Source organism: Monopterus albus, unplaced genomic scaffold, assembly GCF_001952655.1.
Source record: "Monopterus albus unplaced genomic scaffold, M_albus_1.0 scaffold3.1, whole genome shotgun sequence".
Classification (NCBI taxonomy): Eukaryota; Metazoa; Chordata; class Actinopteri; order Synbranchiformes; family Synbranchidae; genus Monopterus; species Monopterus albus.
Window position 1 is genome coordinate 7455637 of NW_018127883.1, and position 13828 is coordinate 7469464.

Here is a 13828-nt window from a genome sequence, read left to right on the forward strand (position 1 = left end):
TTGCAGAAAGCTGGAGCTGAACTTTCTGTGTATATGAAAACAGCCTGAAAACATGGTGAGTACACACCCTCTCTGCAGTGTCTGCCACACACGGCTGCTGCTTACTGCTTCACACACCTGTTGATATTTATTGTGTCACATTAAACTCCACTGCATAATGTTTGTTGTAGATTGAAACACACAGATGTTCAGATAGATTTTCATATGTGCCATGATTATTTAGAAAATGACACAAGCACATTGTCCCATATCTTTGTGTACATATACATTGAGCCACAATGTGTGATGAATAGATGAGGTTTAAACCAGTGTGTACTGTCTGTGTGCTGCCCATTCACTCCACAGATAGGGCTCATTAGTGTTGCTATGATACTGTTGATGTCACTGCTCTGCTTCAGGCTGTGACTGTCACATCTGTTTGCTCTTTTGGTTTATAAGGATGACCGCTCAACTGGGGAGAAAGCATCCAAAGGTCTCTTCTCGATTGTGCAATCTATTTGAGGAATGCTGTCCAATGTTCACAGTGCAGTTTAGATTTTGTGTCAGGGTCATCATGGCTGAATGAAATGTGTATAACTAGCCTTAAACACATGTGGCCCTGCATCATGTGTCAAGTTTAGTTAGCGAGTCACCAAAAGCTCTCCCTCACCACACACCTTTGAACCAGCTAGTGTTTTAAACCAGAAATGCAGCCTCTCATTGTTTCCAGATGGAATCCTGTGCAACCAATCACAATCTGTATTTGGGAAGCTGCCCCTGTAAAAATCTGCTGTACTCTTACCCCTGTTCTGTCCTACCAGGCCAGTAAAATCCAGAGTCTGACTGAAGAGGAGAGGACCCACCTACTCCCCCTACTGCGTAATGCTCAGTGGGTGGAGGTTGTGGGACGGGATGCCATTTACAAAGAGTTTGTTTTTAAAGACTTTAATCAGGTTTGTAATACCATACCGTACCGTACCATACCATACCATACCAACTTTATTTATAAAGCACTAAAACAACCAAGGTGGACCTGTCCTTAGTTTACCAATAGATCATAACTTGTACTCATAAAACCCATACAACTACAGTATATAACTACATGATTTTAGGAGACAGTGTTCTTTCCTTTCAGGCTTTTGGTTTCATGTCCAGAGTGGCTCTACAAGCAGAGAAGATGGACCATCATCCAGAGTGGTTCAATGTCTATAATAAGGTATAAAAGACTATGACTCATGGAAAGGAGGTTACAGCTCTTAGTGTGGTTGTACCTTATAAAAATCAGTAAATATGTCACAGCTGGACTTGATAGGTGGAGCTTCACATTCATTAGTCTTTAAAAAAGTCATCTACATGTATCTGCAAAATTATGAAGGATATTGTTTTTTTTGTCCTTAGTTTACCAAAGCACTGTCCTAATAGCTGAAGTTCACTCATTCAACACAGCACAAAATCTCCATGCTCACACAGGACATGTGAGCTGGTGCAACGTTCCCTTGCAGATGCAGATGTGCGTCTTTTAGCTAAAGCAGACTAAGTAGTAGGCCATGTCCTAATGTTAGCAACAGCTGAGCAGATGTTGTATAACCTGTTGCACTGCCCCATGTGGACAGGAAAACAAACAATATCAATAAATGTAGGATAGATTATCCTTATAGGTTTTTAATGGGAGGCCCTGGCCTACATCCTAAACCCTAAATTAAGTATTTTAAATTTCTTTTTTTTTTTTTTTATTGCAACAACAAATAACACATTTACAGGACAAAGAACATAACATAGTAGATGAGACAACAGACATTAACAAAAGAGACAAAGGGATTATTAAATTAAGGTATTTTAATAATTAGTTTATAGACTGTTTTCAGATTTTAACATTAGTCTGCATTATGCTGTGTTGACATTTATTTGTTCTGCTGCTGAGAATTTTAAAAAACATTTTCTTTAACTGACATTTCAATTGATTTGGGGCTTTCTGCTTTGCACAGAAAAATTACAGTGCCTTGCGAAAGTATTCGGCCCCCTTGAACTTTGCGACCTTTTGCCACATTTCAGGCTTCAAACATAAAGATATAAAACTGTAATTTTTTTGTGAAGAATCAACAACAAGTGGGACACAATCATGAAGTGGAACGAAATTTATTGGATATTTCAAACTTTTTTAACAAATAAAAAACTGAAAAATTGGGCGTGCAAAATTATTCAGCCCCTTTACTTTCAGTGCAGCAAACTCTCTAAAGAAGTTCAGTGAGGATCTCTGAATGATCCAATGTTGACCTAAATGACAAAGGATGATAAATAGAATCCACCTGTGTGTAATCAAGTCTCCATATAAATGCACCTGCACTGTGATAGTCTCAGAGGTCCGTTTAAAGCGCAGAGAGCATCATGAAGAACAAGGAACACACCAGGCAGGTCCGAGATACTGTTGTGGAGAAGTTTAAAGCCGGATTTGGATACAAAAAGATTTCCCAAGCTTTAAACATCCCAAGGAGCACTGTGCAAGCGATAATATTGAAATGGAAGGAGTATCAGACCACTGCAAATCTACCAAGACCTGGCCGTCCCTCTAAACTTTCAGCTCATACAAGGAGAAGACTGATCAGAGATGCAGCCAAGAGGCCCATGATCACTCTGGATGAACTGCAGAGATCTACAGCTGAGGTGGGAGACTCTGTCCATAGGACAACAATCAGTCGTATACTGCACAAATCTGGCCTTTATGGAAGAGTGGCAAGAAGAAAGCCATTTCTTAAAGATATCCATAAAAAGTGTCGTTTAAAGTTTGCCACAAGCCACCTGGGAGACACACCAAAGATGTGGAAGAAGGTGCTCTGGTCAGATGAAACCAAAATCGAACTTTTTGGCAACACTGCAAAACGTTATGTTTGGCGTAAAAGCCACACAGCTCATCACCCTGAACACACCATCCCCATTGTCAAACATGGTGGTGGCAGCATCATGGTTTGGGGCTGCTTTTCTTCAGCAGGGGCAGGGAAGATGGTTAAAATTGATGGGAAGATGGATGGAGCCAAATACAGGACCATTCTGGAAGGAAACCTGATGGAGTCTGCAACAGACCTGAGACTGGGACGGAGATTTGTCTTCCAACAAGACAATGATCCAAAACATAAAGCCAAATCTACAATGGAATGGTTCACAAATAAACATATCTAGGTGTTAGAATGGCCAAGTCAAAGTCCAGACCTGAATCCAATCGAGAATCTGTGGAAAGAACTGACAACTGCTGTTCACAAACGCTCTCCATCCAACCTCACTGAGCTCGAGCTGTTTTGCAAGGCGGAATGGGCAAAAATTTCAGTCTCTCGATGTGCAAAACTGATAGAGACATACCCCAAGTGACTTACAGCTGTAATCGCAGCAAAAGGTGGCGCTACAAAGTATTAACTTAAGGGGGCTGAATAATTTTGCACGCCCAATTTTTCAGTTTTTTATTTGTTAAAAAAGTTTGAAATATCCAATAAATTTCGTTCCACTTCATGATTGTGTCCCACTTGTTGTTGATTCTTCACAAAAAATTACAGTTTAATATCTTTATGTTTGAAGCCTGAAATGTGGCAAAAGGTCGCAAAGTTCAAGGGGGCCGAATACTTTCGCAAGGCACTGTATCTTCTGGCTAAAGCAAGCACAGTCAATTTTAGTGTCATAAGCAGTTTTCCCTTCTTTGCTCCTTTTCCTGTATGTGGTGTTCCCCCAGGTCCAGATCACTCTCAGCACACATGACTGTGGGGGGCTGTCCCAGCGTGACATCACTCTGGCCACCTTCATTGACCAAGCATCTCTGATGTGAGCAGCACATTACCATTAATTTCAGTAGTGAAAGATGAAGCTCATTGTAAATTAAACAGAGCTCAGATATGACCTGAAAAACCCAGAGAACCTGAAGCAATTGCTTTCAATTTATTGAGAATAATGTAGCTGTCTGTAAAGGGACCAGTGTGTTTTTCACAGTGTTGTTGGTTTTGCACATGTGGAATAAACAAGATTATTACGCAGAGCAAATATGGGAAAGACATGTTTAGACCTCGTCTGAAGTCAAGTAATTTCTCAGCAACCATTCCAGTTAATACAAAGCTAGAGGCTTTTGAAACAAAAAAAAACCCAGATCATTAACTCCTCCTCTGATTGAATACATTTTACTGAACACACAACAGTGTAGACCATCTCTGAACAAGGTTAAAACTGCTGTGAATGGATTAACAGGGTTTTCTATTGATCTTTTGCTAAGAGAAACTTAAAACTGATCAGTTAAACACAGGGACATTCTGGCTTGAGCAGAGTTGACAAAACTCCTAACATTCAGGACCTTGCATGTGATGACAAAGTGTACATTCATTACACTGTAATACAACCCAGTTCTTCAGGAACAAGTTAGTGCTTTTGACAGGACAACATTACAAGCCTGAGCTTACAGAGCAGTGATGTCACCAAACCCCTGAGGATATTAGAGAAGACAAACTGTTAAGACATCACGAGTTCAAACCTCTGAAGGCACAGAGATAAATGCTCATTATTACTACATAATACCACCAAACTACAACACGAGCCAGGTCAGTGTGTTTTTGAACTGAAAATCTGTTACACCGTGTGCTCACTTAAATTTAACTGCTTCAACAGGAATTTGCATTCAATGTTTTATTCAAAAGACATTTCTTGACCGTTCAATTGCCAAGATCTTTGGGGACATTTCTCCAAAGCAAACACAGTGAGTCACTGGAAACATCTTTTTTGCACATGCGTGGTTTTCCACAACCTGTCACTGGGTGCAGGATTTTTAAGGGTGGATGGGCAGACAGATGATGAAATGAGCTTCATTTGGTAGAGGGGGCGTCTGTGATCAGTCTTTTAGGCACTGATTAAAAGGTGGAAAAAATCCCGGCATGTATAAGATCCTAAAAACATTCATGTCTTATCTCTTAAAGACTGCTAAGTAAGTTATCAAAAACACTCACAAATGAAGATCAACACTCAGTGGTCACACAAATGGTTAAATTACACCACCAAGACCGATATGCTTCTAAAGACTCGTCCTAAACATTATTAGTGCATTCCCCTTGGTTTTACTTCAGTCATTACATTCATAAAAAAGAAAAGTTACACACTGCACAAACATTGAAATAATGTCATGGAAATACACAATTTTAACAAGCAAGATTAGGAGATCACATGGAAGAAAGAACACAAGTTGCTTTTGGTGTTACAGTAAGTGTCATTAAGATCGTTAAGATGCTGACAAAATGAATACCATCATTTTAAGTGCAAACAAATGAGGCTATACATGGTTACAGACAAACCTCTACTGTTAGATCACAACTGTAGCTTCAAGTGACTTACTGTCTAACCTGATATGTTCTTATTAATGACAGGACAGAGAGTGGGTTTCCCCCAAGGTAAAATTATCACACCCATCAGTCTGTGGATCACAAACCTCCATCACAGTGGATCTGTTGCCTTTCAGTATCTAAGAACACTTTATTACAGTTTGTCTAATGCCCTAACATTGTGAAGTTTGTCAGAAATGGAAAACAGTTATCCTTGTTACCCTGATAGTGTTTCAGTGGCTGAATGAATGACATTTGCATTGAGCAGAAACTGAGGTAGATTGAATTAGGAGCCAAATTATTCAAATGAGGTGATACGCAGGTGCACACTACAGAGGAAAAAGAGTTTCTGCTGCTTGATAATACACACAGGACCCGGGTTGGAAACAGCCCTCAGTCTGTTATGTTTCCACGATTTACTTTACAAGCCAGTTACCGTGCGGAAGTCCTTTTCCAAAGCACTGCAATAATCAAAGTGACTGATTCTACTAATCAAAACATCCACACCCTGCTGACAACATCTCTCTTATTTAAATTTCAAGACAATTTTAGTATTAGTGATGCCGAGTGCTCCTACTATTCAAATCATTCTCCCTCCATCTACAAATTCAACCACTGTTGGACCACAGATGCTGATTTAAAACAAAATGAATACCACCATTTTAAATGCGAACAAACTAGGCTATACAGGTTTACAGACAAACTTTCGATCACAACTGTAGCTTCAAGTGACTGTCTAACCTGATATGTTCTCATTAATGCAGTACTTTAAATAAAAATGCTGTTTTCAGAGAACTATTACATGATATTAGTTATGACAGAACAAACTGCAAATTCGGTTTTTCTTCATCACTGGTGACCTCCATCATGCAAAATGCCCGTATGGAGCAGTACATCAGGTTTCACACTAGAGGGTAGCACAGCGGCTACAACAAGGGTTCAGTGGTTTGGGTTTGTGTTAATTCGCCACAGACAGTGAAGTAGTGATGTAAGCTGAAATGTTCTGGCATTTAAAAAATTATGGTTTTACTATGAAATCAGTAGAGATTATGACAGACATATGCATATAGCAAAAGATGAAACTGAAATGAACATTTAAAATGAATGAAATGACTTTCTCTCCCACACATTTCCACTACATTAAGATATAATCAAATGAAAAGAATAAAACTTGTTGGGAACCAGTCATTTCTTCTAGCACAGTGGTACAGGTGATTTCACTCTGGATTGATTAAATTGATGATGGCTTGTGCTTCAAAGGTCTTTGCAGATGTTTTCCATATGTTGTAGGGATGCAGATAAGCCAGCTGTTGAGCGATCAGCTCTGATCTCTGGGAGGAGGTGAGCATGTTTCCCTGCATGCAGTGGGTGCAGGCCAAGACGGCCCAATCCAGTTTTAGTGGGCTCTGCCGTTGCCGTTCATGTGGCTGGTGTTTGTCTCAGTGCTATAGAGACAGTCCAGGAAACCCCGGGAGACTTCTGTCACCATGGATCTGTCTGGGATGGATTGGGCCATGCCGTAGACTGCTCCCTGAATCAGTAAGAGGACAGGAGGGGATTTACAAGTGCACAGTACTAAAAGGGAAAAACACACATGTACTCATAAACCTGCCTTGGTAACTTCTGTGAGTCTTCTTCTATCACCCAGCATCCCCTTTAACAAGCCTCAGAGAAAAGGTTTTTTGAGCTGTGTGCATATACTGGAGAGAGTAATTGTGTTAGTCCAGAGGGGTTTCCACAGTCTGACACTGAGGGTCCCCTTTCTATGCTGCCCCTGCAACTTTCCCACAAGCCTGTGTGAGGAAGACTGAATCTGGTTTATCTGAAATTAAATGAGTAAGTGAACAAAACACTCACTTGAATAATGAATGAAATAGTAAAATACACAAAATAAAAAATATACTCAATTTATCCACTGATTTATTCACTGCATATTTTTTTTTTATATTTGAATATAATCTTAATATTTATTTTCTCCTCCAGCAGGACTTTACTCCATGTCTGGTCTTTTATTTCTGTTGTTCTAATGAAGGTGACACTTCAGTAACGGGTGTGTTCCTAACAAACCCAACTCTTGGGACCGAGGTTCCACTCCATTTAGAACTTACACACAATACAGCACATGTAGTTTGTCTCACCTTCAACTGACACCTTGGAAACTGTACTGTAAACTGACTGTGGGTGTGAATTTGTCTATAATGCAGTGGCACTGTGAAAGACTGTTACTGCAAAACTAGCAGGTTACACTGTGTGATTGTGCAACAGCAAAGCAAAACAATGAGTTACTGATCGTATGAATCAGCCTCCAAAACCTGTCATTTACACAGAGATGAAGCTATTGACAAGACAGTATGAAATGTATGGGCCACTTCTTGTACTGATTGTTTTGGCATACTCAGTAATGATTAAATACAAATGTATTAAACATATACTCAGGGTTTACTCTATGAGATGGTGTTGTACTGGCCTTCATTATAATGAGAAGTGTTTATAATATTCTGCCCCTGTTGTGTATAAACAGTGAGGACAATAATGACCTTAGTAGTAAATACCAGTGACCCCTCACATTTCTGACAAAGTCAACAAAAACTGAACATTATAATTTGGCAAAGGTAAAATGTATGGCAGCACTGTTGTATTCAACTGCATTAGAACATATGGATGTGTCTAATAAAATGACTACTGGGTGTATTTTGTATATTTAGTGTGGGAAGCTGGCTCACCATCCCTGTGGTTTTCTCTTTGGGATTCTTCATGATGATGGCGACCTGCTCTCTGACATCACGTATAAACTGATCAGCCACGCCTGGCTGGGTGTGCAGAACTGTGCAGCAAATGTGGATGCTGTGAAAGAGGAGATCATACAGTCAACTTACTGTTAAATCTGTCAAATTACTATTATTTGTTTTCTATATACCTGGACGGGAACTGCTGGTGGTTCAGATTCCAGCCCTTCGACATCAGTGCATTAGACAGACGGAAAATGTCAAAGACGTCAGAGCCTATCGCCACCACTGACACCTCTGGATCTCCAAACACAAACACTCCCTCAATCTTCTGGATTCTGTCCATAAGAAAAAAGATATATAATGGTATATAATGGTTAGTGTCCTGGTATTGTTAGTTATCACATAATGACTATTGTAGCCATAATCTGAATTGTTTACTCCGTTTTGATTTTCCGTGTTGTGCTGATGATCTTCCTGGTGGCATCTACATATCCGTTCTCTCCTATGTAAACCATGCTCGCCCAGCAGGCAGCGATGATTCCTCCTGGCCTGGAGCCTGCTACAGAGGGAGAGGCGTAGATTCCTCCCTGCCAGTCTGGAGCTACAAAGTACTGGTATTGCCGGTACTTTTTATCACTGTAGAGTATCACTGAGGAACCTTTGGGAGCATAGCCATACTGGAGAGGAATGTGACAAACACAGTGAAGTATTAAAATAACAATGAACATATGGTCTGAAACCAGTTAACATTAAACACGGGTCTTTAAATTGGATAGGATTTATTAGATTTTAAAACAAGAAAATGTAAGTCACTAAGTTTAAAAGATGTGTCGAACTGAAGGGGATAAACAGCCACTCCTTACCTTGTGGGTGTCTGCAGAGATGCTGGTGACACCCTTTACCCGGAAGTCGAATGGGGCAAGTGGGTAACCAGCCTTGTCCATGAAGACAATGAGGAAACCCCCCAGACAGGCATCTACATGCAGTGGGAGGTTGTAGCGTACAGCCAGCTGGAACACACCGAGGGGAAAGTGTCAGAGATTTGACTTCTCGGTTTTCATCCCAGAATCTATTCGGTGGGAAAAAGTCTCACTACTTCTCCTGACCTTAGCTACTTCTTCAATGGGATCAATGATTCCATAAGGAAACTGAGGCGCTGAGCACACGAGCATTGCTGTGTTCTTGCTGATGGCTCTCTTCATAGCCTTGAAAGGGAAGAAACAACATGAGGATAACCAATATCTAAGAATAACAGTCAATCAGCACCCGCTCTCTGTTTATACTGTGTTCCTACCTTAACGTCTACTTTCATAGTTTTCTTATCAAGAGGAATGTGAACAAGTTTCATTCCAAAGTAATGTGCTGCTTTGTCAAAAGCTGCATGGACGCTCACAGGTGCAAGACTGCAGGTGTCAGAACAAAAAAATAACATCATTACAACTTTCTCTAGCAAACATTGTAAAGAAGAAACCTTGACATGGGCTTATAAAGCTTGACTTACATTTCTGGGAATTTGACACCTCGTTCATACGCCATGTCTCTGTATGCCTTGCAGGCCATCAGTATGCTCTCAGTTCCTCCTGAGGTAACCTAGACAAAGTGGAAGCAAAGATGCTTCAAAGTACGTTCATACACTTTGTGAGCACATACTAGACGGGGGACTCACTGTGCCACAGGAGTTAGCTCCTCCGTGGAAAAGTGTGCAAGTCATTCGAACAATCTCTGCCTCCATCTTTCTTACACCAGGAAAGATATCTGGGTGAAGGGGGTTACTCCATGCAAAGTCTCCATATACCTAGAAAAAGACAAAAGATACCAAGATTTGCATAAACTCCAGATATCACACAAAAACTAGGCCGGTAGTACTGTCACTTAAGGGAACGAACAGGAGTTGATTCAAATGTACATACCTCCACCAAGAGTTTGGTCAGTGTTTTATCACCCCAGTACACTATACCCAAAACACAGCCTTTCTCCCACTGCACCTCATCTGTAACAGCACATCATCTCATTAGAGATCACTTGTTCTCATTAGTAACCTTAATAGTGGAATGCAAAATATACTCCTCATGAAGTGGTAGAACAACAGGTTAGAAATACGCTCAGAAAGTCACCAGTTAAAATAAACTATGAGGCAACACTCAGGAATGAATCATGACTTACTCAGAGTCTTGTACTCTTTGATTTTGTCCAGCACTTGGCTCTGAGAGAGACCTTTAGAAGGCAGCTGTTTAGTGTAGCTCATCCCGTTCTTCAGAGTGCACATACTAGCAGACATGTCATCCAAAGCCTTGTTCAGCTTGTTCTGAATCTGCAATAAAGAGAGGAGAGAGCTACTAGACAGACATAGGCAGCAGTGGTATAAGCCTGTCACTGACAACATTTCCACTGTGCTATCAACAGTTTATGTATATTTTTGATAGAGTCTGAAAGTGAGCTCTGTGCTGGCAACATAATGACCAAAAGTAATTGGATGTCATCATCAGTGCATGATGGCAAGTGTACCAAAGGTCTGACCCCCTCCCCAGTACGCTGTACTCGGTCATCCATGAGTGACTCATAGGAGCCTCAAGTGACAGAGTAACTGCACATCTGCTGGGAAAAGAGGGAACAGATTTACCACTGATACTTACTGCCACACCAACAAAGGGTATTTTTCTGATGAGTCGAACCCACTGCTTCTTGATTCGGGATGTGAGACCTATTAAGCAAAAAGATGAGACAGCAGCTGTGGTGAAATGCTGTTGCACGTTCAACCACTAATATTCAACAGCTGACTGTGACCTATAGTCACAAGTCAAGACAAGATGTCATGCCCACTGGCAACTGCTCCCATTTTCACAAAACATTTTCTTGTGAACCTCAAAGCACTGAAGACATGCAGCTAACTACTTCTCACTCTCTAAAAGCTGAAGTAAGATGGGTGGAGCTGGCCTTGTTGCTGAGAGATCCGACCTCTGATTGAGTGATAGCAGATTCTTGTTGACTGAAGGTCTGTCTGATATATTACAAAAACAAGTATTGTACTAGAGGATACTAACTGCAGAGTAGCAGGGACACTTTAACAAAGAGGTTTTCATCAAAAAGTTATTAATTGCTCCGACTCTGATACAGCACAGGTTAAACCCCATGTTAACAGAATGGGACTGCAAATTACAGTATGATACATGTTTTGTGAACACAGCCTCTACAATTTCAGGAGACTGCCAGCTCATTTAATCTGTTATCATCTCTGATTTAGTCCCTAGCAGGCCTGCTGTGGAGCCATGTATCACGTGCGGGACATTACTTTCTTGCTGGAATAGGAAGCTCTTGACCCAGACTGCTCCCAGTGTGATGAAGACTGTGGCTCCGATGATCTGCCACGGCTCCAGGTGGGCGCAGTGCGAGTTGACCCATCTCTGGCCCTCCTCCATGTACAGCAGGACCATGTCCTTGTATACTTCCAAGGCATGCTGAACACAGACACATACATGGATTACAATGTGCTAATGCTGCTTTGAGTTCATGGTCACAAAAGCATCTCAGGGAGCAGAACGGAAGCAAATAAGTATGTTTTGCAAAATGCATTTATTTACCCACACGTCATGTTTCTATCTATCCACAGTATGTACAGATCTACAAACATCATATTACAATAACAATCTAGCACATTAACTCAAATAAGCCCTAAATCTCGATATGTAACAGATTATTCAGTCAGTTTAACTGCAGGGTGTCTCTGTAAATCCTTGGTAAACGATGAACTGGGATCCCTGAGAACCAGAGAGAACTTGGCCTTGAAGTTCCAAATGCCTGACACTACCAGTCTGGTAGCGTACATGTCATGACACAGAGAAGCACTTCCATGACTCGTTTTAAAGATAAGAGTAACTATGCAACTGGCTACATTTAAAGACAAACTTAAAGATCACTTAAAGATGAAGCTTCAACAACAATGCTGAAAAACCTAGTATGATTAATTATCAACATTAATGCTAGTTAACAGTCTATTTTATTTATCTATAGCCCAATATCACAGGTGGTGAATGTACTTGCATCCAAAGACATTGTCAGACCTTCAGAGATCATCTTCCGGTCACACTCACACTGTCAGCAGCTTTCACTCTGTCAGTCATCTCCGAGTTCTCCAGGTGACAGTGAGAGAACTCTCTCAGCTAAATGGACAACTACCAGTAAACTACTCCCACAGCCCAAACAACACATCCAGCAATCAATCCTGATGAGACACGACAGGCACGTCGCTTTTCACTAGAGAACCTTGGATCATCTAAGTGAGCTTCAATCACAGCGGGATCAGCAATGCTATTATATGTGTGCAGCAAAATTATCTTTTATCTCTTCCCAGTGGTGGTTTTATGATGCAATAGCAGGCAGTTCGATAGTGAGGATGCTGGTTTCTCCATCACAGCCACAATCAGAGGGAGAAAAGCTTAAGATCCAAAAGACAATAAGTGAAGTAATCACAGTTTGTGCTGCTTAAAATAAACATCCCACGTCAGTACGAAGAGTTCCCCTTGTGCAAACACTATGTCAGAAGGTTTCTCAATCTGTGTTGCAACTTGAGAGGATGACTGGTATTATTTATTTAATTTTATTTTTCTACAGAAACGGAGTGTGAAAACAAAGGTGAGGTGAGAGACTGAACAAAAATGAAGGCGATGTTAAGATACGACAGCTTCGACAGGATGTGATAAGAAGCAACATTCTATGACAACATCCACACCTGTCGTTTTGTTGTTGTTGATTTTACTATTTACTTTTAATTCAAACTTTTTTTTTATGCAGGTTGGTCAGTCTATCTAATTGCAGTGACCTGCCTCAGGAAAACAGTGCAAATGTGGCAAAGAGCACAGTAACTTCCTCAAAAGCACTATAGTGAAAAGATTCTAAATGCAGTGCTTCAAGGGCGCAGTTCATGTGCACATTCTGGACAAAAAAGCATGGATTAGTAACACTTTTTGAATAATCAGCTTTTATTGTCACTACTCTCTGTTGCTTTAAAAGGTTTATTACTATTATATCACCTTCCTATGTACAGTTACTGGAATTATCTTGACAGTTCATCCTCTTTATACCTATTTTCCTTTTTTTTTTAATTGAAACAATGTAACACATTAATAAAAGGTACTGAACATGGGAGACAAGACAACAGATACATGACATTACAAGAAGATATAGAGCGTTTAACAAGATTTTAGTGTGTGAAGTCTGGGTATTTCCAACTTATTCAGTCTATGAAACGCAAGAAAGGGAAAAGGAGGGGAAATAAATATATAAATAAAAAGTTACCAATAATTATGATGATAACAGTACTATTAATAAAATCAGCTTGTTAAATTTTTAGAGGTTGGTGTGAATGTGTGTGGCCTCAGCCCCAGGTGTTTGGTTCAAGTTGAAATGTGTTAGAAATGTATCATTAAAAGCTTATAAACTATTATTGCGAGTGAATGTCACTTTCTCTAGTGTGATGTATTCTATCAGAAGTTTGGTCCAGTGGTTTATATGTAGTGATTATTTTGATTTCCAATTTTGAAAGATTGTTTTCTTGGCAATAGCTAGAGAAATGAGGAGTGGGTTTTTGTATTTAATTGGTAGGTGGTTGATTTCTATGATATTATCGAGTATGCAAAGTGATGGAGAAGGAGGGATTCTACAGCCCAAGATGGTGGAGAGTTTCTCTGTCACTGCTATCCAGAGGGAATGAACTGGTTGGCAGGTCCAAGTAGCATGAAAGTAACTGTCGGTGCAATCTAGAGTGCATTGTGAGCAGATGTCTGT

General features: G+C 40.4%; 2 protein-coding genes across 2 annotated transcripts in view; one reads left to right on the plus strand and one right to left on the minus strand.

The window, feature by feature from the left end:
* Positions 1 to 3: 3 nt before the first annotated feature.
* pcbd1 (pterin-4 alpha-carbinolamine dehydratase/dimerization cofactor of hepatocyte nuclear factor 1 alpha) lies at positions 4 to 5143 on the plus strand. Its single transcript, XM_020597125.1, has 4 exons — positions 4 to 55; positions 801 to 932; positions 1115 to 1195; positions 3695 to 5143. Exons 1-4 carry the CDS (start codon positions 53 to 55, stop codon positions 3785 to 3787), a joined length of 309 nt encoding a protein of 102 aa, XP_020452781.1. The 5' UTR covers positions 4 to 52; the 3' UTR covers positions 3788 to 5143.
* A 221-nt stretch (positions 5144 to 5364) lies between these two features.
* The window catches only part of LOC109958455 (sphingosine-1-phosphate lyase 1-like), a 13605-nt gene continuing 5141 nt past the window's right edge, over positions 5365 to 13828 (minus strand). The window contains exons 2-14 of the mRNA XM_020597109.1: positions 11337 to 11502; positions 10681 to 10748; positions 10211 to 10358; positions 9958 to 10037; positions 9714 to 9842; positions 9549 to 9637; positions 9342 to 9450; positions 9154 to 9252; positions 8911 to 9057; positions 8486 to 8724; positions 8236 to 8382; positions 8042 to 8162; positions 5365 to 6849 (exon numbers count right to left, since the gene is read on the minus strand). Of these exons, the coding sequence (XP_020452765.1) occupies positions 6715 to 6849; positions 8042 to 8162; positions 8236 to 8382; positions 8486 to 8724; positions 8911 to 9057; positions 9154 to 9252; positions 9342 to 9450; positions 9549 to 9637; positions 9714 to 9842; positions 9958 to 10037; positions 10211 to 10358; positions 10681 to 10748; positions 11337 to 11502 (1677 nt within the window). The 3' untranslated portion in view covers positions 5365 to 6714. The remainder of the gene's footprint in view (positions 6850 to 8041; positions 8163 to 8235; positions 8383 to 8485; positions 8725 to 8910; positions 9058 to 9153; positions 9253 to 9341; positions 9451 to 9548; positions 9638 to 9713; positions 9843 to 9957; positions 10038 to 10210; positions 10359 to 10680; positions 10749 to 11336; positions 11503 to 13828) is intronic.